This window comes from Chrysemys picta, chromosome 16 (assembly GCF_011386835.1).
Source record: "Chrysemys picta bellii isolate R12L10 chromosome 16, ASM1138683v2, whole genome shotgun sequence".
In the NCBI taxonomy this organism is placed as follows: domain Eukaryota; kingdom Metazoa; phylum Chordata; order Testudines; family Emydidae; genus Chrysemys; species Chrysemys picta.
The window spans coordinates 8,815,503-8,842,869 of NC_088806.1; the positions used below are offsets into that span (position 1 = coordinate 8,815,503).

At 47.8% G+C, this 27,367-nt stretch overlaps 1 protein-coding gene across 7 annotated transcripts in view; it reads right to left on the reverse strand.

Annotated features, from left to right (window-relative positions):
• Positions 1–690: 690 nt before the first annotated feature.
• Positions 691–27,367, reverse strand: part of LOC101942347 (zinc finger protein 501-like) — a 34,296-nt gene continuing 7,619 nt past the window's right edge. For 2 of the 7 annotated variants that reach the window (XM_065569804.1, XM_065569802.1), the window contains exons 2-6: positions 22,657–22,739; positions 13,620–13,746; positions 10,131–10,247; positions 4,847–9,762; positions 691–4,047 (exon numbers count right to left, since the gene is read on the reverse strand). In XM_065569804.1, the coding sequence (XP_065425876.1) occupies positions 8,471–9,762; positions 10,131–10,247; positions 13,620–13,746; positions 22,657–22,680 (1,560 nt within the window). In that variant the 5' untranslated portion in view covers positions 22,681–22,739 and the 3' untranslated portion in view covers positions 691–4,047; positions 4,847–8,470. Of the gene's footprint in view, positions 4,048–4,846; positions 9,785–10,130; positions 10,248–13,619; positions 13,747–22,656; positions 22,740–27,367 lie in introns of those variants that run through there. The other 5 variants (XM_065569808.1, XM_065569803.1, XM_065569807.1 and 2 more) reach the window with 5 other exon arrangements.

A 27,367-nucleotide genomic window follows, 5' to 3' on the forward strand; every position in this document is an offset into this window, starting at 1 on the left:
TGAGGTGGGAACTAGCCCCATCTTTGCTCCTCCTCCTGCCTCTGTGTGTCCCAGAGCCACTGCAGAGACTGACCCACACCTAGGCCCTCGCTCCTATTAGCACTCGCAGGGGCCGATCCAGCTACAGGAGAGTGAGCGCCCCTGGGAGCAGGGAAGTGACCAAGTCTCCCTGCCAGAGGGTGGGGGGAGGGGGAAGAAATGGAAAAAGGAGAGAGAGACCAAAAGGGGATAAGGAGAAATAAGTGGGGAAAGCAGCACCCAGCCCTTTTCTACTGCATTACCCCTGAGTAGATTGCTCCTGAGCTCTGGGTAAATATCCCCCGGTTTCCAGGGTCTCCCACATCCCCCTGCCTCCAAGGGAATGCACATAGGTGTCTCCTTCCTGCCAGGCATGATTACAAGGAGCTGTAGGTGTCACCCTTATGCATGATTGGAGAAAGACAGCAAACCTTGGGAATGTGCATCTGTATTTACAGTCCAGTGTGACAATCCCTGCTCCAGGAGGGGTTTGTTCTCTACTCCTGCTGGATGGGCACAGAATGGGGCAGCAAAAGGCTTGTGTCAGTTTTTGTTGCTGCACATTCCTTAACTTAGAAGAGTATGAAATGAAGAAAATGGAGATTGAATTAAAGGGAAATATAGAAATAAAAGTTCCAGCCCCGGTTGCTTATTGAAAGAACTGACTCAATATCCCAGTTATATGTTTTATTAACATGAACAAATAAAGCTAAGAGCACACATCACTAAGGCTAAATGACTATAGACACCACTCAGCTAAGGGTTAAACAATACAGTGATAAAGTTCAGGTCAAATCAGTAAATCAATGATTTAACATGGATATTGCATTGGAATCAAGTCATCAATTTAATCAAACCATCAGATTAATACAGCAGAAAATCAACCCTTATAAATACTAAAAGAGCAACCCAAGAAGGCAGGTGCATATTTAGTGATGCCGAAACCCCAATCAGAGATTTTTACCCAGGCAGTGCAACCCAGCTTTACCCAGCTGAATATTTCAATACCAAAACCAAATTATTGCTTACATTTAGTCTACAATCTCAAAGCGAATTACAGTTTTCTCCTTAGATTTCACTATTGTGTAGCTAACACTTCTCCTGTCCTCTCGCCCCAAAACACATACAGACCTTAGAAAGACATTAGTAAAAGAAGTTGAAACAGCTCTCACTGAACAATACATATCTGAAAGCTCAATTCCTTGCAATGCTTCCATAGGTGAGGAGCATGCGTTCAGTCATTTCATAGAGCAGAGTTTTAAGACTATTAAGATTTGGGGAACTATTCTTCCAAGCATCGTCCCTTTTGTAGATTTCAAAAGTGTTCACACACACACTGAGCCACACTGTTACACACAATCTAATAGAAAGGCTGGGAGGTCTCCAAGTTAAGAAAAAGAAACAGACACAAAATAGAAAAAGGAACAAAATGTTCCTAAGATGATAAGGGGTTGGGTCTCTGCACCTCTCGGTCTTTGGATTCACCTGGAGTAGGAACTGTAGTCGCAGTTTAGGAACCAGGTAATGGCATAGATGGTCCAGCACTTTGGGCTAGCAGGCTTTTCCAGTACAGGGAGACTTGTGAAGGCTGCATAGACTGTCGCCTTTGTGCTTCATTCCCCGGAGGGGATCAGTCCTGAGATCCTGGCAGTCAGTCTCTCTGAGGCTATGTCTACACTGGCAGAGTTACAGTGCCAGGAGTTACAGTGCGGCTCAGAGAGCGCTGAAGGGAAACCGCTATTGTGTGTTCATACTGTTAGCTGCCTGCGCAATAGCGTGTTCACATTTGTGGCACTTACAGCGGTACTTGGAGCGGTGCACTCTGGGCAGCTATCACACTGAGCATCACTTCCTTTTCTGCCACCAAGAGTTTTGGGAAGGTGGAGGGAGCCCAAAAGTGGCATTCCACTGTGGCCAGCACTCCTTGAATGCCATGTTATGCGTTGCTTCACATCTCAGCAATCCCTGTGCTTCCATCTGCATTTGGCGCCATCATTCAATAATTTGTGTACTGTACACTCTGCCTATTTAGTCTGTAGGAATGGGTCTGCACTTACTAAGACATCACGAGTGGCAGTGGAGATATTACTTAAACTACAAAGGCAAGAGGAGTTCAACAGTGATTTGGCCATGTGTAGTAGCTATGACATGGGATCGCTTGTGGCATTAACGGAGGTACTGACCACAGTGGAACACCACTTTTGGGCTCAGGAAACAAGCATTGAGTGGTGGGATCACATCGTGATGCATGTCTGGAATGATGAGCAGTGGCTGCAGAGCTTTCGGATGAGGAAAGCCACATTCATGGGACTGTGTGATGAGCTCGCCCCAGCCCTGCAGTGCAAGGACACGAGAATGAGAGCTGCCCTCTCATTGGAGAAGCAATTGCACTGTGGAAGCTGACTACTCCAGATTGCTACCAATCAGTCTCTAACCAGTTCAGAGTAGGAAAGTCAACCATTGGACAAGTTTTGACAAATGTGCAGGGCCATTAATTATACCCTGGTCTGAAAGACTGAGACCCTGGGAAAAGTGTGTGACATTGTGCATGGCTTTGCACAAATGGGCTTCCTTAACTGCGGAGGGTGATAGATGGCATGTATATTCCAATACTGGCACTTGACTACCTAGCCACCGAGTACATTAATCACAAAGGGTATTTTTCTATGGTTCTCCAGGCACTTGATGACCGTGGGCATTTCACGGACATTAACACAGAGCGATCCAGAAATGGGCATGACACACACATCTTTCAGAACACTGGCCTATTCAGGAAGCTGAAAGCAGGGACTTTCTTCCTGGACCAGAAGTTCACTGTAGGGGAAGTCGAAATGCCCATTGTGAAACTGGGAGACCCTGCTTACCCCTTAATTCCGTAGCTTATGAAGCCATACACGGGGCATCTTGACAGCAGCAAGGAGCAGTTCAACAACAGGCTGAGCAAGTGCAGAATGACTGTTGAGTGTGCTTTTGGCAGTTTACAGGCCTGCTGGCGCTGCCTATGTGGAAGGCTGGACCTGGCTGATGACAATATTACTATGCTTATAGCCGTGTGCTATACACCCCATAACGTTTGTGAAGGGAAGGGTGAAAGCTTCACTCAGGGCTGGACGGCTGAGGCTCAGCACCTGGAAGCTGAATTTCAACAGCCAGAGACCTGGGCTGTTAGAGGGGTGAAGCGTGGGTCATAAGAATCAGGGATGCCTTGAAGCAGCAATTTGAAGCTGAAAGCCACTAATATTTATTGCTATACATGGGACTGCAGTGCTTGTAATGCTAAGAGATGATTGTGATTGGTGCAGATGATGCATCACAAAGGTTTAAGAGAATTGCGTGTTTCTTTGCAAGGCTCTGTTTGCTTTCCATTAATGGAAAAAAGATTGTTTTCAAAGCAAAACTATTCTTTTATTAAAAAGCAACCGCCAGAGGAGGGGAAAAAAAGCACATCAGCACTGTGGGGGATGGGGGAAGGGAGGGTCCCATGAGGAGGTGGGGTCCAATGACGGTTAAAGAGTTGTGTATATCCAGGTATCATATGCAACCTTATCCTTTGGAGTACACTGCAGTGGGTACAGTACTTGAGCAGGAATAAACTACAGAGGGACAGGTGTTGAGTGTACTGGGTACTGAGCGTCCACAGGGCTGGACTGTGATGGGGCAGGAGTGGAATGCAGCGGGTACAGACTGGAGCCAGGAGGTTGCTAAGAGTGCTTTGGCACTGTCTGGGGGGTGCATGGGAAAGATTTTTGTGACAGCAGATGCCGGGGAGGGCGGTCATGGAGCTGTTTGGTTTGCAGTGCTAGTAGCACCTGGAGCATGTCTGCTTGGCACTTCATAACATTTAAGAGCCACTCCATGGCTTCATTCTGGGGCACCGTGTTCTCCTTTTGGTCCTTGTTTTTCAGCCACAGGGTGCATCATGACCTCATTCAGAAAAGTTCTCTTTAGTTCTTCATGGCCGCTTTCTAATTCTGCGCAGCTGTTCAGCCGGCAGTAACAAAGAGAGAGGCTGGGATCCCAAGGTCATATCTGTGAAGCCAAAATGCAACATTTTACAGAAGCAGACCACTGATGCAGTGATTTAAAACACAGCCACTATTCACATACCTATCACTAACTGGCTAAACCCAGGCAAGCACACATGAGCCACAAGACCCCCACAAAATGATAACAGCAGGGGCAGGGGAAATCACTGTTCCAGGAATGTCCTGTACACTGGGCATGTGGCTCTTTGGGAGAGATGGCACTGTAGGGGGGGCTTTACAATAATTTCTGTGCCCGCATTTTCCACAGGCTGTGTTCATTATGGAAGATATCTCACTGCTCAGTATGAGCAGGGAATCAAGGGAAGGTCTTCTCCAAGACTGTGGCATCCGCCCTGGCCCTTATGTGGCTCACCTATGTGCAGCAATGGTCCCCCCCCACCCCTCCCATGACGGCAGAGTAGTGCAGGAAAGTTACTCTTAATGGGACATGAAACAAAGCAGCTGTGCCAAAGAAATTGCAGCAGCGGATTGCTCTGTATCTCCATGAGAGTTTCATGGAGATCTCTGGAGCAGATTCCCAGGAAGCGAGGGATTCAATCTCCACCCTGTTCCACCGCTCAGACTGGGCCTGTGGTGGTACGCACATCATACAGATACAAGCCTGCTTTCTGTAACCCTCCTGCCCTCAAGAACTCACTTCAGTGATTCCCAAAATCTAAGCCACTTAGCAGGGGCCTCCTCTCCTGTTTCCACTTGGCCAAGCTCCAACAGCTGTGACTGTCTAGCCTCCTCTGGGGTAGAGAAGAACTCCTGGCTGCATGCATCCCTGACCTCCGACTCACCCTCTGCCTCTGGGTCTCCCTCCGCCTCTACAGCCTCATCCAAGATTTCCTCCTCCTGGCTTGGTCCACTCTCGACTGGCATGTGAGCCACTGAAGTATCCACAGTGGCCTTTGCAGTGGAGGTGGGGTCACCACCGAGTATCGCATCCAGCTTTTTGTAGAACTGGGAGCTTGTGGGTGCAGCACCAGAGCGGCAGTTTGCCTCCTGCGAAATGGAGTAGGAGTTCCACAGCTCCTTCACTTTGATCCTGCATTGCAGTGTGTACCAGTCATGGCCCCTTTCTCTCATGCACCATGAAATCTGTCCATAGGTATCATAATTCCTACAGCTGGAGCACAGCTGGGAGTAGACAGCCTCCTCTCCCCAAATGCTGATGAGGTCCAGCAGCTCAGCATTGCTCCAAGCAGGGGATCACCTGGTGCGTGGAGCAGGCATGGTTACCTGGAAAGATACACTGAGACCACTGGCAAACAGGAAGGGGACTTTCAAAATTTCCAAGGAATTTAAGAGGTCGGGGTCATGGTTGGTCACCTGAGGGCAGTGCAGTAGAGTTCAAACTGATGACCAGAGAGGTGAGAACAGGGATTGTGGGACACCTCCTGGAGACCAATCACAGTGCTGTAATTGACCAGTGTGTCTACACTGGCACCATGGCACTGTAGCCCCAGCGCAGAAAGCTGTACACCTCTCATCGGGATGGTTTTCTTACAGTGCTGCAACTGTTCAGTTTCTGTGCACTTAGTGGCTTGGCAGTGTGTACACCTTGGGAGTTACACTGCAGAAAGCCGCTTTACTGTGCAGAAACTTACCACGGTAGACAAGGCCGTAGATGGCTTACATAAGAACGCAATACTGGTCATACTGGGTCAGACCAATGGTCCATCTAGCCCAGTATGCTGCCTGACAATGACCAGTATCAGATGCATCAGAGGGAATGAACAGAACAGGCTTCTTGACCTGCAAGGTGAAGGGCTTTCACCCTTACCTTTAACTTTATTGTTGTTGATTCCTACTTACCCTAATTACCACACCTCACCCGAGGTCTCTGGACAAATCAGGTGTGAACCACGCCTTTGATACAGATGTATCCCAATCCAGCTGAATTGAGGCAGACTTTGGGCCAATGTCAGTTTGGAAAAGGCTCTCTTAACCCAGCAGGTTTCTCAAAGTATCTGTTGCTGTGAACCGCATGTAGTGTGGATGTGTGAACCCCAAAGATATCAAATATGAAAGAAACACAAGGCCAGTTTTGGGGAGGTTTCCAGAGCCAGGCCTGAGGGTTAAACAGCTGTGCTCAAAAGGAAAAGGGTCCTCAGCACCTATAAAAATAACTGGTTGCAAAAGTTAAATTAAATTAAGAAACCAAACCAAATCAAAAAAACAACCCAGAAAATCTACCATCACACATCCATCACCATTTTACATTTTTACATCTCCTGCCTGATGTGACATCTTTGCTTTGCAAACAAGAGACCTGGAGAACTCTGTGGTTGTTACCCTCTAACTGGGTAAAAGGCTACACATCTTGTCTCGAGTAATTTTCCTCTTAAGGGAAGATTTATTTTAAAATGTATCATAATAAATTCCATTTTAAATAGAAATAATTACAGTCTATACTGGGTCTCTATTCTGGTCCATGCTATTTCTCTCACATATTCCCCCACTCTAATTCCTTTGGAGTGAGGTTTTAATTTCAGGATTAGCCACCATTTCCAATGTAGTAGGAGGAGGCAGGGAGAGAACTAGAAGAAAACCTGAATTATATTGTAACACTGAAAGTTATCACATGATCAGCCTCTTCCGTTACACTAAATAACTTCATGTTTAATTTCATTGTCACTAGTAACAATTTATTCAAAGATTACAAAATATAAACCTATAGAGCAGTTTTCTCTGGATTTTTACACTTTCTAATCTTTCAAAGTAGCAGCAGGAGAAGTGATACAAATGCATTAGACTTAATAAGAAAAACAGAGAGACCAAAGCACAGCCTCTGGACTCAGCATTCATGTATCCCGCAGTCTGAACATCGAATCTGATACATTCCCTCATTGGCTACCATTATTTGCCAGGCATGGAAGTGCTTCTTGTCCAACAAGGCAGCCAGATTGGGACCCATAGGCATGGAATGGCTCTGAAGGAATCAGCTGTTTCTTTCTGTGCTTCATGAAACTTTGGATCCAAATGGTAAAAGACAGCTGTGCCCAATTTAATCATGGCATCCTTTAGGAGTGTGACCAATGCCACTTAACAAGGGAGCAGGGTTCTAAAAATAGTTTACCTTGGCCACAGGTCACCATAGCTTCTATCTCTGGGGTGAAACTCAACTACCAGTACGTGCAATTTCTACCAGAGTTCTTGTCAAATCTTTGACCTTACTTGAAGTAATTTTACACTTCTCTGGTGTAGAATTCTTCACCTACCACACAACATATCAGTAGCAATAGTAAGGTATAACTCCTCCAAATATGCGCTTTTATTTCTTTAGGCACAGATTTAATTTAGGAACTAAATTCAGGTGCATCTTAGAATCCCTGTAAAACACCAATTGTCAGGTATCTATTAAAAATAGTTATCTTTCTGCAGCTATATCACATTCAACACGGATTTCATTTTCTACACATTTGCAGCATCTCCCAGGGGTGAGCTGAAGAGAAATGTCACTTCCATTTTTCCCATCTCTACCTAGATAGGGATTGCATTTCCCAAATAACAGGCAACATGCACCTGATTAGGAAGGAGATATCTTCAGGAGTGACCTCCTGCAACGCCTGGGCCACAACTGTTTTGGGAGCCAAATGCATGGGTATTTTGCTTAGCTACAAGTCATTTACCGGAAAATCCTCTTCCCAGCCCTTTAGAAAAAATATTGACCTAACCAATTGAACAACAGGGGGATTCGGATGGTGATGGGGAATAAGGGAATCCCTCTGATTTACCCTATCTTCTTCTGTTGTTACAGAGAGTGAAATGACATTTTCCCCTATCCCTGCTCTTTGTTATAGTTCAATATATTTTAAGTGAGGAAAATGGTAATAAAAATATCTGCTCTCCAGCACTACCTGAAGCAACATCAGAACAACTGGGAATGAAACAATTGGTTCCTGAAGGGGGAACTTGATGATTAACAATTGCTTTAAAATGGGGGAATAGTATAACCGTGATGGTCAGGGTTTGTTTAGACTAGGAAAAGTGATGGAGTTTAGGTCAGGTCAAGGGGAAAGCTAATGTCAAACACTGCAGCTGGGCTGCATCTGCTCTACAACTATAATTGTCCTTTTACACCAAGATCACTAACTTGAGCAGCCAACGCCATGTACAGTCCTAGTGGATGTAAGGCACAGGCAGTTTTTGCCTCAGTGTAGCTTGTTGGGAATCAAACCTCTCTCTCCCACCTGGAGCTGATGAACATTCTCGGCTGGAGGGACACACACTCCTACGACTCAAAAGGAAAGGAGTTGATAGAAAAGATCAGAGGACTGACCCCAAAGAAGGGTGAGCTGCAAAAGGCAGAAGCAGGCAACTCATCTGGTGGAGCTGAGAGACCATGGTGAACATGGTACAAAAATCACTATGTGGGAATTAGCAAATGTGATTTTTAAAAAAAAAAAATTTGGCCAGCCCTAGTCAAGGGATTTATTACAGTTCTCTCTTATGTGGATTTTCTGATGTCTAATAAGGCTTGAGCGCTGATTGAAGCTTTTCCTGCATTCAGAGCATGTATAGGGTTTCTCTCCCATGTGGATTCTCCTATGTGAGATAAGGTTTGAGCTGTGATTGAAGCTTTTTCCACACTCAGAGCACGTGTAGGGCATCTCTCCTGTGTGGATTCTACGATGTGTGCTAAGGTGTGAGCTCCGATTGAAGCTTTTCCTACACTCAGAGCACGTGTAGGGCTTCTCCCCAGTGTGGATTCTATGATGTCTGATAAGGTGGGAGCTCTGACTAAAGCTTTTCCCGCACTCAGAGCATGTGTAGGGCGTCTCTCCTGTGTGGATTCTCTGATGTGTGATCAGGGCAGAGCTGTGACTGACACTTTTCCCGCACTCAGAGCACCTGTAGGGTGTCTCTCCTGTGTGAATTCTACGATGTGTGATAAGGTTTGAGCTCTGATTGAAGCTTTTCCCGCACTCAGAGCATGAGTAGGGTGTCTCCCCTGTGTGGATTCTCTGATGTCTGAAAAGGTGTGAGCTGCAACTGAAGCTTTTCCCACACTCGGAGCATGTGTAGGGCGTCTCTCCGGTGTGGATTCTCTGATGTAACATGAGGCCTGAACGACAAATGAAGCATTTCCCACACTCAGAGCATCCATAAGGTTTCTCACCCATGTGGATTCTCCTATGTGTGATAAGGTTTGAGCTCTGTTTGAAGCTTTTCCCACACTCCGAGCATGTGTAGGGCGTCTCTCCAGTGTGGATTCGCTGATGTGTGATAAGGGTAGAGCTGTGATTGAAACTTTTTCCACACTCAGAGCACGTGTAGGGCGTCTCTCCTGTGTGGATTCTACGATGTGTGATAAGGTGTGAGCTCCGATTGAAGCATTTCCCACACACAGAGCATGTGTAGGGCTTCTCCCCTGTGTGGATTCTACGATGTGTGATAAGGTGTGACCTCCAACTGAAGCTTTTCCCACACTCATGGCATATGTAGCGTGCCTCTTCCAAGTTGATTCTGTCGCGTGTTATAAGGTCTGAGTGGCTACTAAAGTTTTCCTCTGGCCTCTCCTCAGTCTCACAGGCTTTTTCTTTTTCTTGGAGTGCACAACGCCCAGAAACATTCCCTTTGGATCTTCCTGATAATGTTCCATGTGGCTCTACTTGCTCAGCACCTTCCTGACAGGATTTCTCCTCCTCATTCTCACTCACCATCCCATCACCTGATGGGAGACAGAGAGAATCCAGACATAGGTCATTCCCTGCGCCAGAAAGAAAGGAAATCTGAGAGAGAGGAATGGAAAAAGGGATGAACAAACCGAAATATGTGTGGGAGAGATCAAACCTATCAGGAGCTGATTTTCCCCAAACCCTTCCACAGAGGAGAGAGAAATGGATCAGTTTTGGTCCGCATCTCACCGGAACACTCAGATGAAAGCGAGATCGGGGAGGGACCTGCTGCCAGTTGTGAGTCAGGATAGGTGGGAAACCATGAGTGACCTCTGCCTAGTGATTCCACATCTGCAGGGAACAGTTCTGAACTTGGAGAGATCACAAGATCTTTGTAGGGAATCCCAAATGTTTCTTGTATTTATGGACAGTTTTTGAGTTGGTTTAACCAATTCCCTACCTGTGCAGGCAGCTCTCGGGAGCACTTCTTTCTCAGAGCCCTGGAGGTCTCGGACCGAAGGCTCTTCCCCTTGTTCCAGCTGCGAGATCACATCAGGTTTGGAAATTGGAAACCCTACTGCAGGCAAAGAAAAGAAGGGAGGTCAGTGGAATTTGTGGGATACTTGTCACAAAGATTATTCCATGGTTTTAACCCCAGCTCATTTTTAAGCAGTAACATCCCAAGGTTAGTTTCCTTGGCTCAAAGAGGCAGGATAGTTGTTATTATTATAAATCATATTAATTACCTTAGTACCTAAGGACCAACTAACAGTGGGTCCTCATTGTGCTAGGCACAGTGCAAACAGAGAATAGTAGTTGGGCCATGCGTCACGGAGTCCCCAGGCGATGCTCTGGGACTGCTCCCCACAAAGCCAGTCAGGACTTTGGGGAGCCTCCTCTCCCTTGGAGCAGACTGTCTTCAGGGTAAGAAGCTTCCATGGCCTCACCCTCATGGGTCTGACCTTGGAGCATTCAGCATATGCCCCTCTGTGCGCTTTCCACAGCGAGACAACCCAGGTGGGGTCCTGGGGAAGCCAGAGGGCCTGCACGCACCCCCACTTCGCAGACAGACGTGACTCTTAGCCAGCCAGTAAAACAGAGGTTTATAAGATGACAGGAATATGGTCTAAAACAGAGCTTGTAGGTACAGAGAACCAGACCCCTCAGCCGGGTCCATTCTGGGGTCCTGCGAGCCACACACCTCCGTCTGCCCTCACTCCCCGTCCCCAGCCAGCTCCAAACTGAACCCCCATCCAGCCCCTCCTTCTCTGCTGAGTTCCTTTCCCAGGCCAGGAGGTCACCTGACCTCTTTGTTCTCCCACACCTTTAGCATCCCTTTGCAGGGGGGAAGGACCTGGCCATTAGTTGCTAGGTGACAGAGTGTAGGTCAGAAACTGAAGCACCCACACACTATTCAGAGGAAACATTAAGAACAGTCCCACTTGGTCACATCTCATTAAGAACAGTCCCACTTCGTCACATCCATGGCCTGAAGAATTTACAATCTAAATAGACAAGACAGACACAGAATGGGGGAAGGGGTAGAACCCACTGTTAGAATAGAGATATTCAGGCCTGCCTGTAAAGCCTATACTTTAAGAATTTCGGTGTATTTTTATCACTTTGTCTTTATACCCCTGTAACTAGCTAAGAATCAAAATCACAGTCTGCTTGTGTATGGGCCGTCTCTCACTAGGATAGTCTGAGGCCTTGTTCTTAGGCTAAGGCCTCTGGCTAAGCAGCAGGGGCAGCCATAAACTGGGAAGTGTAGGGTCACATCCTCACATCCCAATCCAGTCACATGAACTAGGGTGGTACTGGGCTGGTAGGAATACTATTATGTCTGGATAGTGCCCATCACCACCAGATAAAGAAACAGATCTTAAGATGGTTAAAGAAAACGTAGTTTGATAGCATTCTGTCCAGCAAGAAATCACATATGGTTGTGGTTGTGAAACCCTCATTTCTGTATTGTTTTATCTTTATGGCCACCACTTTTACATTGTTAATCAGTCTGGTTCTCTAATTGTTTCTATCTGCTGTATAATAAATTTTGCCAGGTGTAAATTAATTACGGTAGTCGGATATAATTGGTTAGAGAATTATGTTACAATATGTTAGAATTGATTAGTTAAATTTCAGCACAATGATTGGTTAAGGAATAGCTGAGAATATTACTCTATAAATGGGGTCAAACAGGAGAGGGAAGAAAAATTGGAATAATAGAATCATAGATTCTATAAATCATAGAATATCAGGCTTGGAAGGGATCTCAGGAGGTCATCTAGTCCAACCCCCTGCTCAGAGCAGGACCAATCCCCAACTAAATCATCCCAGCCAGGGCTTTCTCAAGCCTGACCTTAAAAATCTCTAAGGAAGGAGATTCCACCACCTCCCTAGTTAACCAATTCCAGTGCTTCACTACCCTCCTAGTGAAATAGGGTTCCTAATATCCAACGAAAACCTCCTTCATTGAAACTTGAGACCATTACTCCTTGTTCTGTCATCTGCTACCACTGAGAACAGTCTAGATCCATTCTCTTTGGAACCCCCCTTTCAGGTAGTTGAAAGCACCTATCAAATCCCCCCTCATTCTTCTCTTCTGCAGACTAAATAATCCCAGTTCCATCAGCCTCTCCTCATAAATCATGTGTTCCAGTCCCGTAATCATTTTTGTTGCCCTCTGCTGGACACTTTCCAATTTTTCCACGTCCTTCTTGTAGTGTGGGGCCCAAAACTGGACACAGTACTCCAGATGAGGCCCCACCAATGTCGAATGTTTGTTAAGGGGGGGGAGGGCAAGCCTCTGCAGCATCAGAGCTGAAAAGGGGGTCATGGGGTAAATGCTTTGCGGCATCAGAGCTGGGAAAGGAACACTGGGGAACAGACTGTATCGGCGTATAGAGATAAACCTGACTAGTGTGAAGGGCTTTGGAATACGTAACCTTATAGGTTTAAAAATTGTACAGGCTACACTACCACCCTGTGACATCATCAACAAAGTGGCCATTTGTGCCTGGGTAGGGGCCTTGCTATGGGAGGGAGGAATGCAACAAGGACTCAGCATCGGTGGCCAAGTTCACTGTGCATAGAGATGGGGAGGTTATATGGGGAGGGGGGTAATGAATGGGAGAGGGAGGTCAAGAGTTAAAATAATAATATTTGGGTGAAAAAATGTATAATGAAGTGAAACTGAACTGAAATAAAACTGGAGTACAGGCTCTAAAGCAAGAAGGCTTGGGTTGGGATTCGGGATTAAAGGTCTATGATCCCCCACAGCTCTAAATCCCCAAACCTCTCCTCCCTCCCACTGACCCACCCAATCCACTTTCTGGGTGCCCTTACTCCACACTCCTCTCCCCTTCTTCCCATTACTCTCAGCCAGCACCACCTCCTGGCACCTTGTATTCTCTCCTTGCTTCTCACTACCTCATCCCTCCCTGCTGGTTCTTAGTTCTAACTCTGGACACACCCTCCCCATGTCCAGGCACCCCAGAATTATCTACTCCCCACCTTCTCCTCCCTTCCTATGGCTCTGTTTTCCCTTCACCCATGGGGTCCTGAATGGCAATATTATACACTCTCCTATCAAAAGAAGAGCTCATCGGACTGTCACACAAGCCATGCATGAGTCATACACCCATTTACTCAATTTAGAATTCTACAGGCGGCATATTTTCCTCTTAAAATGAGGAAAAGTCATGAAAGCTACAGTTATTAATGTAGTTATTAATGTATTTAATAAGGATAAATTAAATACAATTTTTAAATGACTGACAGGACCAGAAAGGCACATGTCCAAACATTATATTAGTGGGTGGGAGATAAGGCAAAAAAAGGGGGACAAGGAAACTTGTCAAAACTTGTATTATGAATAAAGGTATAAAGTTATTACTACTCAGGTTCTTTAGAGACAGCTTCTAATAACTGAGGGGACAGGACTTCTTACCTAGAAAGACCACCGTCTCATAGTTCTCCTGTATGACATCCCTGTACAGGGCTCTCTGAGTGAGGTCCAGCAGAGCCCACTCTTCCCTGGTGAAATACACAGCTACCTCCTCAAAAGTCACCGGCCCCTGAAAGAGAAAGAGTCCAATACTCAGTACCTGCTGCCCCACTCACAACCCCACTATTCACGGAACAGCAGCACCAGGTAAATGGAAGCTCCAGGAGGCACATGTTAACAGAAGTCCCACCCCACCTTCCTTACAGCAGCCAGGAGGCATCAGAGGGTTGAAAGAGAGAACCTTTGTGTCTCCCAGCTGACAGACGGAGGCAGGATCTTGACATTTATCTCATACCTACTAGCCAGAGCTTGATATAGGATATGGGGCTGTCTCTGGAACCTACTGGTTGCTCCTTGGTAGGAATCCCAACACTCTCCAAATAAAATATATGGAAGGAAGGGGAAGTCAATAGTAAAGAATAAAAGTTAGAAGGTCAGAACTGTAGAAAATTGGTAAGGGAAGCTATCAGAAATCAATGACCAATTAATGAAAATAAGAAGGAAGTTTTTAAAAAGTATGTTAAGTACAAAATTAATCCCTAATAATGGTAGTGGTAAATTACTAGATGGAAATGGCAGAATTATCAAAAATAATGCAGAAGAGGTAAAAGTGTTCAATAAATATTTCTCTCCTGGATTTGGAGAAAAACAGTCATATAGTGATATCATAAGATGTTGACGACGACACTCTTTCCATTCCAACAATAACTCACGAGGATGTTAAACAGCAGCTATTAAAGTTAAACATGTTTAAATCAGCAGGTCCAGATAACTTGTATCCCAGAGTTTTGAAAGACCTGGTGGAGGAGTGTTGAGGACTGTTAATGTTGATTTTAATTAGGACTTGGAACACTGGGGAAATTCCAGAAGATTGGAATAAAGCTAATGCTGTGACAATATTTAAAAAGTGTAAAAGAGATGACCCAGCTAATTACAAGACTGTTAGTTAATTACAAGATTGATACTGGGCAAGATAATGGAGCAGTGAATATGGATTTAATTAATAAAGAATTAAAGGAGGGTGTTGCGGAGTGTGGGGGAGTCAGGGCCCTGCACCCCTCTTCCTGAGATTCACTGCGACTCTCAACCAGCCAGTAAAGCAGAAGGTTTATTCAAGGACAGGAACACAGTCTCAAACAGAGCGTGTAGGTACGACCAGACCCCCTCAATTAGGTCCCTCTGGGAGGTTCAGGGAGCTTAGACCCCAGCTTGGGGTTCCCTGTGTTGCACCACCCAGCCCAACCTGAAACTAAACCCAGAACTCCTCCTGCTGCTCCTCCCTTCCTGCTCCCCCAAGCTCCTCCTCTCCTTTGTTCGGTCTCCTGGGCAGAAGGTGTTAATTCTCCCCACCCCCATTCCTGGCTCAGGTTACAGCTCAGGTAGCTTCCTTCAAGGGAAGTCCCACATCCCCACTGCAATCCCCCTGCAACATTCCCAGGTCAAATCTGCCCTGCTCCCTGCTCCGTCACATCTCTCCCCCCTTCGAGACTGAACTGAGCGGGGTCACTCTGACCAGTGACCTGGGGAAGTTCAGGGCTCCCTCTCCGGGACAATGCGTCCGCTCTCAGGTTGTCACGTCCCTTCACATGGACCACGTCCATGTCATAATCCTGCAGGAGCAGGCTCCATCTCAGGAGCTTGGCGTTGGCTCCTTTCATCTGGTGCAGCCAGGTCAGGGGAGAGTGGTCCGTGTGCACGGTGAAGTGACGCCCAAAGAGATATGGCTCTAGTTTCTTGAGGGCCCACACCATGGCCAGGCATTCCTTCTCGATGGCCGCGTAGTTCTGCTCCCGGGGTAGCAACTTCTTGCTCAGGTACACGATGGGGTGTCTCTCCCCCTTTTTATCCTCCTGCATTAACACCGCCCCCAGTCCTGTGTCTGAGGCGTCAGTGAACAGCATAAAGGGCTTGTCAAAGTCTGGGTTTTCCAGAACTGGGCCACTGACCAGAGCCTCCTTCAGCGCCCGGAGAGCCTCCTGGCACTCCTCGGTCCAGACCACCTTGTCTGGCTTCCCCTTCTTGCACAGCTCAGTGATGGGGGCGGCTATGGTGCTAAAGTGGGGCATGAACCTCCGATAGTACCCTGCCATCCCAATAAAGACTTGGACCTGCTTTTTGGTTTGAGGAGCGGGCCAGTCTCTGATCACCTCCACTTTGGCTGGTTCCGGCTTTAGGCAGCCGCTTCCCACCCGGTGGTGGTGTGCCCGGTTCGACAGCTCCACCACATAGTTTACCTCGTTTAGTTGCTTGACAACCTTGAAGGGCCCTTCCCAGGCGGCCTAGAGTTTGTTTTTCCTCACGGGGATGAGCACCATCACCTGATCCCCAGTGGCGAAGGCGCGGGCCCATGCTGTGCGGTCATACCAGACCTTCTGCTTCCTCTGGGCTCTGGCCAGACTCTCCCTGGCCAGGTCCATGAGCTCGGCAAGTCGTTCCCGGAAGGTCAGGACATACTCCACCACCGACTCTCCGTCAGGAGTGGCCTTCCCCTCCCATTCGTCTCTCATCAGATCCAGGGGCCCCCTTACCCGCCTTCCATATAGCAGTTCGAAAGGCGAAAACCCGGTAGACTCCTGGGGTACCTCCCTGTACGCAAACAGCAGGTGAGGTAAGTACTTGTCCCAGTCCTGCGGGTGCTGATTCATAAATGTTTTCAGCATCATTTTTAGCGTCCCATTGAACCTCTCCACCAGCCCGTTGGATTGGGGGTGATATGCTGAGGCCCAGTTGTGCCGGACCCCACATCTCTCCCACAAGCACCGGAGTAGGGCCGACATGAAGTTGGACCCTTGGTCCGTCAAGACTTCCTTGGGGAACCCCACTCGGCTGAAAATGGTCAGCAGCGCATCTGCCACAGTGTCTGCTTCGATGGACGATAAGGGCACTGCCTCGGGATAGCGGGTGGCGAAATCTACCACCACCAGGATGTATTTCTTCCCAGACCGGGTCATCTTGCTGAGAGGTCCCACTATGTCCATGGCCACCTTCTGGAAAGGCTCCTCTATGATGGGCAAAGGTCTCAATGCTGCTTTCCCCTTGTCCCGGGCCTTCCCCACCCTCTGGCAGGGGTCACAGGATCGGCAGTACTGCCGGACGTTGGTGAAGACTCCGGGCCAGTAAAAGTTCTGTAGCAGCCTCTGCTTGGTGCGCCGGATCCCCTGGTGCCCGGCGAGAGGGATGTCATGGGCCAGGTACAGTAGCTTGTGGCGAAACTTCTGGGGAACCACCAGCTGCCTCCTGATCCCCCACGACTCCACTTCCCCTGGGGGAGCCCACTCTCGGTACAGGAACCCCTTCTCCCACAGGAACCTCTCCTTGCATCCTCTCCTCATGGTCTGTACCACACTGAGGTCAGCCAGGCCCCTTAGCTTCCGCAGGGAGGGGTCCTTCTGCAACTCGGCCTGGAACTCGGCGGCTGGGGAAGGGATGGCCACCTGCTCCCTCTCGTCGGCTGGGTCGGAAGCCCCAGCCACCCCGAGCCCTGTCCTTGGGTGTTCCCTCCCCACCCGGGTAGGGTTCGGTGCCTCCGGTGTGACATCCTTCCCAAGGTTAGGGCGTAGTGCCCCTCGCCGGCTCTGGCTACGGGTCACGACTAAGGCGGTCTGGGGGCTGCTTGGCCAGTCCTCTAGGTCCCCCCCCATCAACACCTCAGTGGGCAAATGGTGGTGCACTCCCACGTCCTTGGGGCCCTCCTTGGCCCCCCATTTCAGGTGTACCCTCGCTACGGGAACCTTGAATGGGGTCCCGCCCACCCCGGTCAGGGTCAGGAAGGTGTTGGGCACCACCCGATCTGGGGCCACCACCTCGGGCCGGGCCAGTGTCACCTCTGCGCCCGTGTCCCAGTATCCATAAACTTTCTTCCCATCCATCTCCAGGGGAACAAGGCACTCGCTCCGCAGGGACAGCCCCGCACCAACCCTGTAAACAGAGAACTTTGAATCCGGAGCATCTGACCCCCCAGAGAAGCTGGCCTGGGGCCCTTCTCTCTCTTGAGCAGTTGATAAGCTGCCAGCCCCTCTTGCGTGAGAAGCCTGCCCCTCGTCCGTCTGGGCCTCTACCAAGTTAACCCGGTGCGGGTTCGGTCTGCTCAGTGTGTCCTTGAGCTTGGGGCACTGGGCCCGAACGTGGCCTCTTCGGCCGCAGTAATAGCAGCTCATGTCCCGTGGGTCCCCTCGAGCCGGTCGGTTGTCCCTGACGCTGGGCATTCCCCGTGGGAGGGGATTCCCCATATTCCCCCTTTGGGAGGTCCCAGGGTGACTCTCTCTCTGCATCGCGGCGGGCCTGTTCCTTTGGGGCTCCTCCCTGCCACCCCCGACCGGCTCTTTACAAACTCATCGGCCAGCTGCCCTGCGTGTCGCGGGTTCTCTGGCTTTCTGTCCACCAACCACAGCCTCAGGTCGGATGGGCACCGCTCATACAGTTGCTCCAGTACCAGCAGTTTAATCAGGTCCTCCTTCGTCTGGGCCCCATCAGCCCACTTGCTGGCGTATCCTTCCATGCGGACGGCTAGTTGCAGATATGAGATCTCAGGGGTTTTATCCTGACTCCGGAACCTTTCCCGGTACATCTCAGGAGTCAGCCCAAACTCACGTAGCAGGGCCTTTTTGAATAGTTCATAGTCCCCTTTCTCTGCCTCTCCCAGTTGGCGGTACAATGCCACGGCTTTGGGGTCCAGTAAGGGGGTAAGGACCCGGAGTCTGTCCACGGGATCAACCCGGTGCAGCTCGCAGGCCGTCTCAAAGGCCTCCAGGAAGTCATCCATGTCCTCCCCCTCCTTGTGTGGGGCCAGGATGCACTTATCAAAGCTCCGTGCAGTCCTGGGTCCCCCCTCACTCACCACAGCCGGGGGTTCGCTGCCCTTCAATCTTGCCAGTTCCAGTTCATGCTGACGCTGTCTCTCTTCATGCTGTCTCTGTCTCTCTTTCTCCTCCAGCTCTCTCAGTTTTAGCTCTTTCTCCCATTCCAGCCAATTCCGCTCCACGAATGCCGAACGTCGCCAGGAGGATCCTCTGCTGGCTGGCGAGCTTCGCCGGGAGGATCCCCTGCTGGCTGGGGGGGTCACGGCGCCTTCGGTATTTGCTGGGCTTCTCCCCACCCTTCCCCTAGGCATAGGAAGGAGGGGTCTCGGGAAGCCCTCAGCAGCCGGCTGACCACTCCCAGCTGGGACAGACACTGGTGCCTGCGCTGCATTTGCCAGGCTGCTTCCCTGAGACACAGGGATCAGTTCATTCGCGCGATCTTCCGCCTCCAGCCGGGCAATGAGCTGTTCTTTGGTGAGCCTCCCAATGCGCAGCCCCCTCTGCTTGCACAGCTCCACCAGGTCGCTCTTAAGCCACTTGGCATACATCTTCCTGCTGGTCACTCACCGGCCTGTGTGCTCACAGCTCCCCACAGTTCCCAGGGAGACCCCTAGTGTGCCAGCCCTTCTCGAGGTCACCACCTCTCTGCCAGGGTCGAGCTGCAGACTCCTCCGCCCCTGGGACCACTCGCTGCGATCCCCCCGGGGGACCCTGTTACTGCAAAAGTCCTTCTCGCTGGTCACACACTCCCAGGGGTAATAACCGTCTCTCTCTCACTCTTCAGCACGCCTGGTCCCCGTCAATCCCCCTTCGTTTTACTGCTCCCCAGTCACTTACTGCAGGAAGCGCCGTCCACGGGGTGCAGTAGATCCCGCCGCTGCCACCAGTTGTTGCGGAGTGTGGGGGAGTCAGGGCCCTGCACCCCTCTTCCTGAGATTCACTGCGACTCTCAACCAGCCAGTAAAGCAGAAGGTTTATTCAAGGACAGGAACACAGTCTCAAGCAGAGCGTGTAGGTACGACCAGACCCCCTCAATTAGGTCCCTCTGGGAGGTTCAGGGAGCTTAGACCCCAGCTTGGGGTTCCCTGTGTTGCACCACCCAGCCCAACCTGAAACTAAACCCAGAACTCCTCCTGCTCCTCCTCTCCTTTGTTCGGTCTCCCGGGCAGAAGGTGTTAATTCTCCCCACCCCCATTCCTGGCTCAGGTTACAGCTCAGGTAGCTTCCTTCAAGGGAAGTCCCACATCCCCACTGCAATCCCCCTGCAACATTCCCAGGTCAAATCTGCCCTGCTCCCTGCTCCGTCACATCGGGTAATATAATTAGTACCAATTAACAAAAGTTCAGAGACAATAGATCCCATCAAACTAACTGGATATCCTTATTGGGTGAGATAAAAACTTTGGTTGCAACTAAAAGTATTGATGTAATACACCTAGACTTCTGTAAGGCATATGACATGCTTCAGCACAACATTTTGACTAGAAAACTTGAAAGTTACAAAATAAACACAGCATACATTAAATAGATTAAAAACTGTGATTGTAAATGGGGAACCATGGTCGAGTTGATTTCTTAATAGGGGGTTCCCACAAGGATTGGTTCTTGACTCTGTTGTATTTAACATTTTTATCAATGACCTGGAAGAGAATATAAAATCATAACTGATAAAGTTTGCAGTTGCCACAAAGTTTGGGGATGGTGGTAACTAATGAATTGTCAGTAGATTCAGGCTCCATCACTGGGAGTCTGGGAAGTTTTCCCAGCCCTGGCTGGAGGGCAATTTCCTGTTCCACAAAGAGGGGAAGTTCCATTCCCAACTCCTGTGCCTTGAAATTAGACCCTATCTCACCCTACACCCCATATTCAGCACAGTGGGGTGATTATAATATGATTAGGACATAATTATGATGCATTTTGTGCAAGATACATCATGTTTGGTGTCATTGGAAAACTTATGATTTGTTGAATATGATTATCCTATGTGTGTGCATGGATCATGTTTGTATCAGAAGTTATGAATATTGATTATGTATCTGTATTTCAAATGTGCTTACTCTGGGTAACACCCACAACTAGCCTTTCAGGTACAACAGTGAAGAAGCCAGACAGTGCTGATGATTCATCAACAAAGACAATGACGTGGAAGAGCTTAGCCTTCCTGTGAATGTGTCAGCCAGCCTATGAGTCATGGCTACTATGACTCAGCAGGGCATGCTAGGCCATGTGACCAGACCACATGTCACTGAACTCCATTTTGGTACCTGTATTTTTCCACTAACTGGACTGGGAACTGAGTTTGGAAGAAAGGGTTCCCGCCATATGGAAAAGCTACCTAAGGTGGGGTGTGACATCATCGCTTGGCCTCATTCCCCTGTGATGGGTTGGATCACAGAAACCCCCTTGGTAGCTGCCACCTAATGTACCAAGACTACGTTTGCTCCTGTTTTCCCTGCCAGCTCAGGACTCCAGCACCCTGTCTTGCTGAGCCAGACACACCCGTCTCCTCCAACAAAGACCCAGGGTCTGAATTACTTGCCCCAAGCTGCAAGTTTACCTGAAAACAGCTCACAGAAGTGTGCTTGTCTTTAGCACTCAGATCCCGAACTCCCAATGGGGTCTAAACCCAAATAAATCTGTTTTACCCTGTATAAAGCTTATGTAGAGTAAACTCATGAATTGTTCGCCCTCTATAACACTGATAGAGAGATATGCATGGCTGTTTGCTCCCTCAGGTATTAATACATACTCTGAGTTAATTAATAAGTAAAAAGTGATTTTATTATATACAGAAAGTAGGATTTAAGTGGTTCCAAGTAGTAACAGACAGAACAAAGTAAGTCACCAAGCAAAATAAAATAAAATGTGCACATCTATGTCTAATCAAACTGAATACAGATAATCTCACCCTCAGAGATGCTTCAGTATGTTTTTTTTTCCAGACTGGACACCTTCCAGGCCTGGGCACAATTCTTTCCCCTGGTACAGCTCTTGTTCCAGCTTAGGTGGTGGCTAGGGGATTCTTCATGATGGCTCCTCTCCCCCTCTTTGGGCTGTTCCACCCCTTTATATATATCTTTTGCATAAGGCAGGAACCCTTTGTCCCTCTGGGTTTCCGCACCCCCCTCACTGGAAAAGCACCAGGTTAAAGATGGATTCCAGTTCAGGTGACATGATTACGTGTCACTGCAAGACTTCATTACCCACTTGCCAGCATCCACATATACAGGAAGACTCACAGGTAAAACACAGCTATCTGTAGACAATGGTCCTGGTGAATGGGAGTCATCAAGATTCCAAACCACCATTAATGGCCCACACGTTGCATAATTACAATAGGCCCTCAGAGTTGTATTTAATATTTCTAGTTTTAGATACAAGATTGGTACATTTATACAAATAGGATGATCACACTCAGTAGATTATAAGCTTTGTAATGATACCTTACAAGAGACCTTTTGCATGAAGCATATCCCAGTTACATCATGTTCACTTATCATATTTTTATAAAATCATATAGACTGCACAACGTCACATCCCCACACAAGAGAACTCCTGAAAGCACCTGAGGAACAAAGACTGAACTAGGGGAAGTGTTGGTCCCAGGGTAAAGGGATTTCTAGCTTGTGTATGGAAACTCGGGGGACTGCGTCTATCATAAGTCAGGGTGAGAAATTGCTAATTCATATTCTATCCATCTAGTATGTTATGCTTAGTTTGAGTTTTTGATTATTTGCTAATTAATCTGCTTTGATCTGTTTATGATCACTCAACGTTGGGAAATTGGCTGTTGTCTTCTATCTGTCCTTGAGTGGCTTAGGTAAAGCACTCAGGTAGCTTAGTTGGGTGTATGGCGCCACCTGCTGTCCTGTGGGTGATAACAGGGCCTGGGGAGGCTGGCTGAATCTCAAGCAAAGCAGTGTGAGAAGGGCCAGCCCAGCTTCAGGGTTAGAGGGCACAGTAGTTCCCAGAAACCCCCCAGACTGCACTCCAGGGGTGACAACCCATCACACCCTAGATTACACAAGTCTCAGCAGGTTTGTCACATCCTGTCCCCTCCCTTTTTCCACCCTAGATATTTCCTGCCTCCCGCCACCTCTAGCAGCTCCCACCCTCCTTTGCATTTATTGCTCCTCTCCCTCCAAACAGAACCCACCACCATCTCTCTGATAATCCCTTACCTGAGCCAGCTCCATTGAAGCCATTTCCTTCCCCCTGGGAGAATGGGATGATCTGGAGTGAAACCTGAACGTTATTCTGTAACCTACCAGGGCGAGAAGGGCAATGTGATAGAATTCAAAGGGGTTTTTTGTCCATTCCACATGCCGATTCCCCTCAGGATTTCCCCTGCTAATGGATATTCTAGGTTCTGCCACACTGTGAAGCACAGAATGACCTTATTCCAGTACAGACCTAGCCCCCTCGCACCAGGGTGTAACCCTCTGAGACATGGTGAAACCCTCCCAGTAGCAGAGTCTCTCTGTTACACTTATAAAGTTTGCGGACGAGACCAAGCAGGGAGGGGTTGCAAGTGCTCTGGAGGATAGAATTAAAGTTCAAAATGATCTGGACTAACTGGAGAAATGGTCTGAAGTCAATAGGATGAAATTCAATAAGGACAAATCCAAAGTACTCCTCTTAGGAAGGAACAATCAGTTGCACATGTCACCGAAATTTCGGGTCCACCTAGCTGAGAGCCAATAACAGCCAGACTGGGATAAGGAAGAGTTGCTTTATTCTGCAGAAGAAAGGAGAGCTTTGCACCTTGGTACAAAAACTCTGTCTTACACACATTTTACAGATCCTTTATACACATTCAGACAAAGGCCCTTGCCGTGTTACCACTTGATTGGTGGTTGTCAGACCCGTGCTTTTGCTATCTGGTCAGTGAAAACAGGCTTGGGGCTAGCTCCAACTACCTTAAGGCCTTGAAAGGGAAGACAGTTGAAAAGTTCAGGCTACTGTGTACTTGAGGTGTCTGCTTCCCCCTAATGGCCGCTGGCTGACATAACAGCTGCTAGCTGTTAAGGGAGGTCACTAGTAACTTTTACACACACATACAAAACAGGAAATGACTGCCAAGGAAGGAGTACTGTGGAACGGGATCTGGGGGTCATAGTGGATCACAAGCTAAATATGAGTCAACAGTGTTACACTGTTGCAAAAAAAGCAGGTATAATTCTGGGATGTATTAGCAGGAGTATTGTAAGCAAGACACAAGAAGTAATTCTTCCGCTCTACTCCGCGCTGATTAGGCCTCAACTGGAGTAGTGTGTCCAGTTCTGGGTGCCACGTTTTAGGAAAGATGTGGACAAATTGGAGAAAGTCCAGCGAAGAGCAACAAAAATGATTAAAAGTCTAGAAAATAGGACCCATGAGGGAAGACTGAAAAAATTACATTTGTTTAGTCTGGAGAAGAGAAGACTGACAGGGGACATAATCAGTTTTCAAGTATTTTAAGGAGGAGGGAGAAAAATTGTTTTTCTTAACCTCTGAGGATAGGACAAGAAGCAATGGGCTTAAATTGCAGCAAGGGAGATTTAGGTCGGACAGTAGGAAAAACTTCCTAACTGTCAGAGTGGTTAAGCAGTGGAATAAATCGCCTAGGGAGGTTGTGGAATCTCCATCATTGGGGATTTTTAAGAGCAGGCTGGACAAACACCTCTCAGGGATGGTCTATATCGGGGTGGCCAACATGTGGCTCTTTAGATTTTAATATGCGGCTCCTTGAATAGGCACCAACTTTCAAATATGCTGGGCGTGCTCACTGCTCAACTACAGGCTCTGCCCCCACTCCACCCCTTCCCACTCCCTCCCCTGAGCCCGCAGTGCCCTCACTCCATTCCCACCCACCCCCGAGTGTCTTGCATACATGAACAGCTGATCGGGAGGTGTGGGGAGGTAGGGGGAGGTGCTGATTAGTGGGCTGCTTGTGGGTGGGAGGCGCTGGGAGCGGGGGGTGGGACCTGATGGAGGGCAGCTGACATATTACTGTGACTCTTTGGCAATGTACATTGGTAAATTCTGGCTCCTTCTCAGGCTCAGGTTGGCCACTCCTTTTTTTAAGCAACTAACAAAATCATCCAAAGCCCAAGATTTGGTGGTGATGGGGGACTTCAACTATCCGGATATATGTTGGGAAAACAACACAGCGGGGCACAGACGGATAGAAGGGAGAACAGCAAAAAGAGACAATGGATTTCAGGAAGGCGGATTTTGGTAAGCTCAGGGAGCTGATAGGTAAGGTCCCATGGGAATCAAGACTGAGGGGAAAAACAACTGAGGAGAGTTGGCAGTTTTTCAAAGGGACACTATTAAGGGCCCAAAAGCAAGCTATTCCGCTGGTTAGGAAAGATAGAAAATGTGGCAAAAGACCACCTTGGCTTAACCACGAGATCTTGCATGATCTAAAAAATAAAAAGGAGTCATATAAAAAATGGAAACTAGGACAGATTACAAAGGATAATATAGGCAAACAACACAGGAATGCAGGGGCAAGATTAGAAAGACAAAGGCACAAAATGAGCTCAAACTAGCTACAGGAATAAAGGGAAACAAGAAGACTTTTTATCAATACATTAGAAGCAAGAGAAAGACCAAAGACAGGGTAGGCCAACTGCTTAGTGAAGAGGGAGAAACAGTATCAGGAAACTTGGAAATGGCAGAGATGCTTAATGACTTCTTTGTTTCGGTCTTCACCGAGAAGTCTGAAGGAATGCCTAACATAGTGAATGCTAATGGGAAGGGGGTGGGTTTAGCAGATAAAATAAAAAAAGAACAAGTTAAAAATCACTTAGAAAAGTTAGATGCCTGCAAGTCACCAGGGCCTGATGGAATGTATCCTAGAATACTCAAGGAGCTAATAGAAGAGGTATCTGAGCCTCTAGCTATTATCTTTGGAAAATCATGGGAGACGGGAGAGATTCCAGAAGACTGGAAGAGGGCAAATATAGTGCCCATCTATAAAAAGGGTAATAAAAACAACCCAGGAAACTACAGACCAGTTAGTTTAACTTCTGTGCCAGGGAAGATAATGGAGCAAGTCATTAAGGAAATCATCTGCAAACACTTGGAAGGTGGTAAGGTGATAGGGAACAGCCAGCATGGATTTGTGAAGAACAAATCATGTCAAACCAATCTGATAGCCTTCTTTGATAGGATAACGAGCCTTGTGGATAAGGATGAAGCTGTGGATGTGGTATACCTAGACTTTAGTAAGGCATTTGATACGGTCTCGCATGATATTCTTATCAATAAACTAGGCAAATACAATTTAGATGGGGCTACTATAAGGTGGGTGCATAACTGGCTGGATAACCGTACTCAGAGAGTTGTTATTAATGGTTCCCAATCCTGCTGGAAAGGCATAATGAGTGGGGTACTGCGGGGGTCTGTTTTGGGACCGGTTCTGTTCAATATCTTCATCAACGACTTAGATATTGGCATAGAAAGTACGCTTATTAAGTTTGCGGATGATACCAAACTGGGAGGGATTGCAACTGCTTTGGAGGACAGGGTGATAATTCAAAATGATCTGGACAAATTGGAGAAATGGTCTGAGTTAAACAGGATGAAGTTTAACAAAGACAAATGCAAAGTGCTCCACTTAGGAAGAAAAAATCAGTTTCACACATACAGAATGGGAAGAGACTGTCTAGGAAGGAGTACGGCAGAAAGGGATCTAGGGGTTATAGTGGACCACAAGCTAAATATGAGTCAACAGTGTGATGCTGTTGCAAAAAATCAAACATGATTCTGGGAAGTATTAACAGGTGTGTTGTGAGCAAGACACGAGAAGTCATTCTTCCGCTCTACTCTGCTCTGGTTAGGCCTCAGCTGGAGTATTGTGCCCAGTTCTGGGCACCGCATTTTAAAAAAAGATGTGGAGAAATTGGAAAGGGTCCAGAGGAGAGCAACAAGAATGATTAAAGGTCTTGAGAACATGACCTATGAAGGAAGGCTGAAAGAACTGGGTTTGTTTAGTTTGGAAAAGAGAAGACTAAGAGGGGACATGATAGCAGTTTTCAGGTATCTAAAAGGGTGTCATAAGGAGGAGGGAGAAAACTTGTTCACCTTAGCCTCTAAGGATAGAACAAGAAGCAATGGGTTTAAACTGCAGCAAGGGAGGTCTAGATTGGACATTAGGAAAAAGTTCCTAACTGTCAAGGTGGTGAAACACTGGAATAAATTGCCTAGGGAGGTTGTGGAATCTCCATCTCTGGAGATATTTAAGAGTAGGTTAGATAAATGTCTATCAGGGGTGGTCTAGACAGTATTTGGTCCTGCCATGTGGGCAGGGGACTGGACTCGATGACCTCTCGAGGTCCCTTCCAGTCCTAGAATCTATGAATCAATCAAACTAAATCTTAGCCCAGTCTTTCTAATACCTCCGGCAGATGTCCATCAGCTGTCTACTGAGACTCAACATGGCCAAAAGCAAGCTCTTCATCTTTCCTTGCTGATACTAGGTGAAAAATATTTTGGTCTAGAACTGCAGCGGATTCACTGTTTAGTGTTTGCGCTATAATTCTAAGAGTGGAAAATAGCGGGGGTGCCTCATTATTCCTTCCCCATCAGATTATTCTTAGCATATTTCACTGGCTCTGTTACCAACTTCCCATGACAAATACTTGAAAGAAGGAGAGACAGATCTGGAAATGGTGGCAGAAGGAGGTGGTGGAGAAGGTGAGAGACGTTTGAAAGCATAACCGTTCCCATTCCACCGTAACAAAAAGTACTGGAGAAGGGAGCTGCACTTCAGAATCACCCAGCAACTACGTGGAGAGAGCACTGGACACGGACTATTCCTGGCTCTGCCACGGGCCTGCTGGGTGACCTTGGGTAAGTCATTGCACTTTTCTGTGCCTCCGATTGCAAACTTGTGTGAGACCC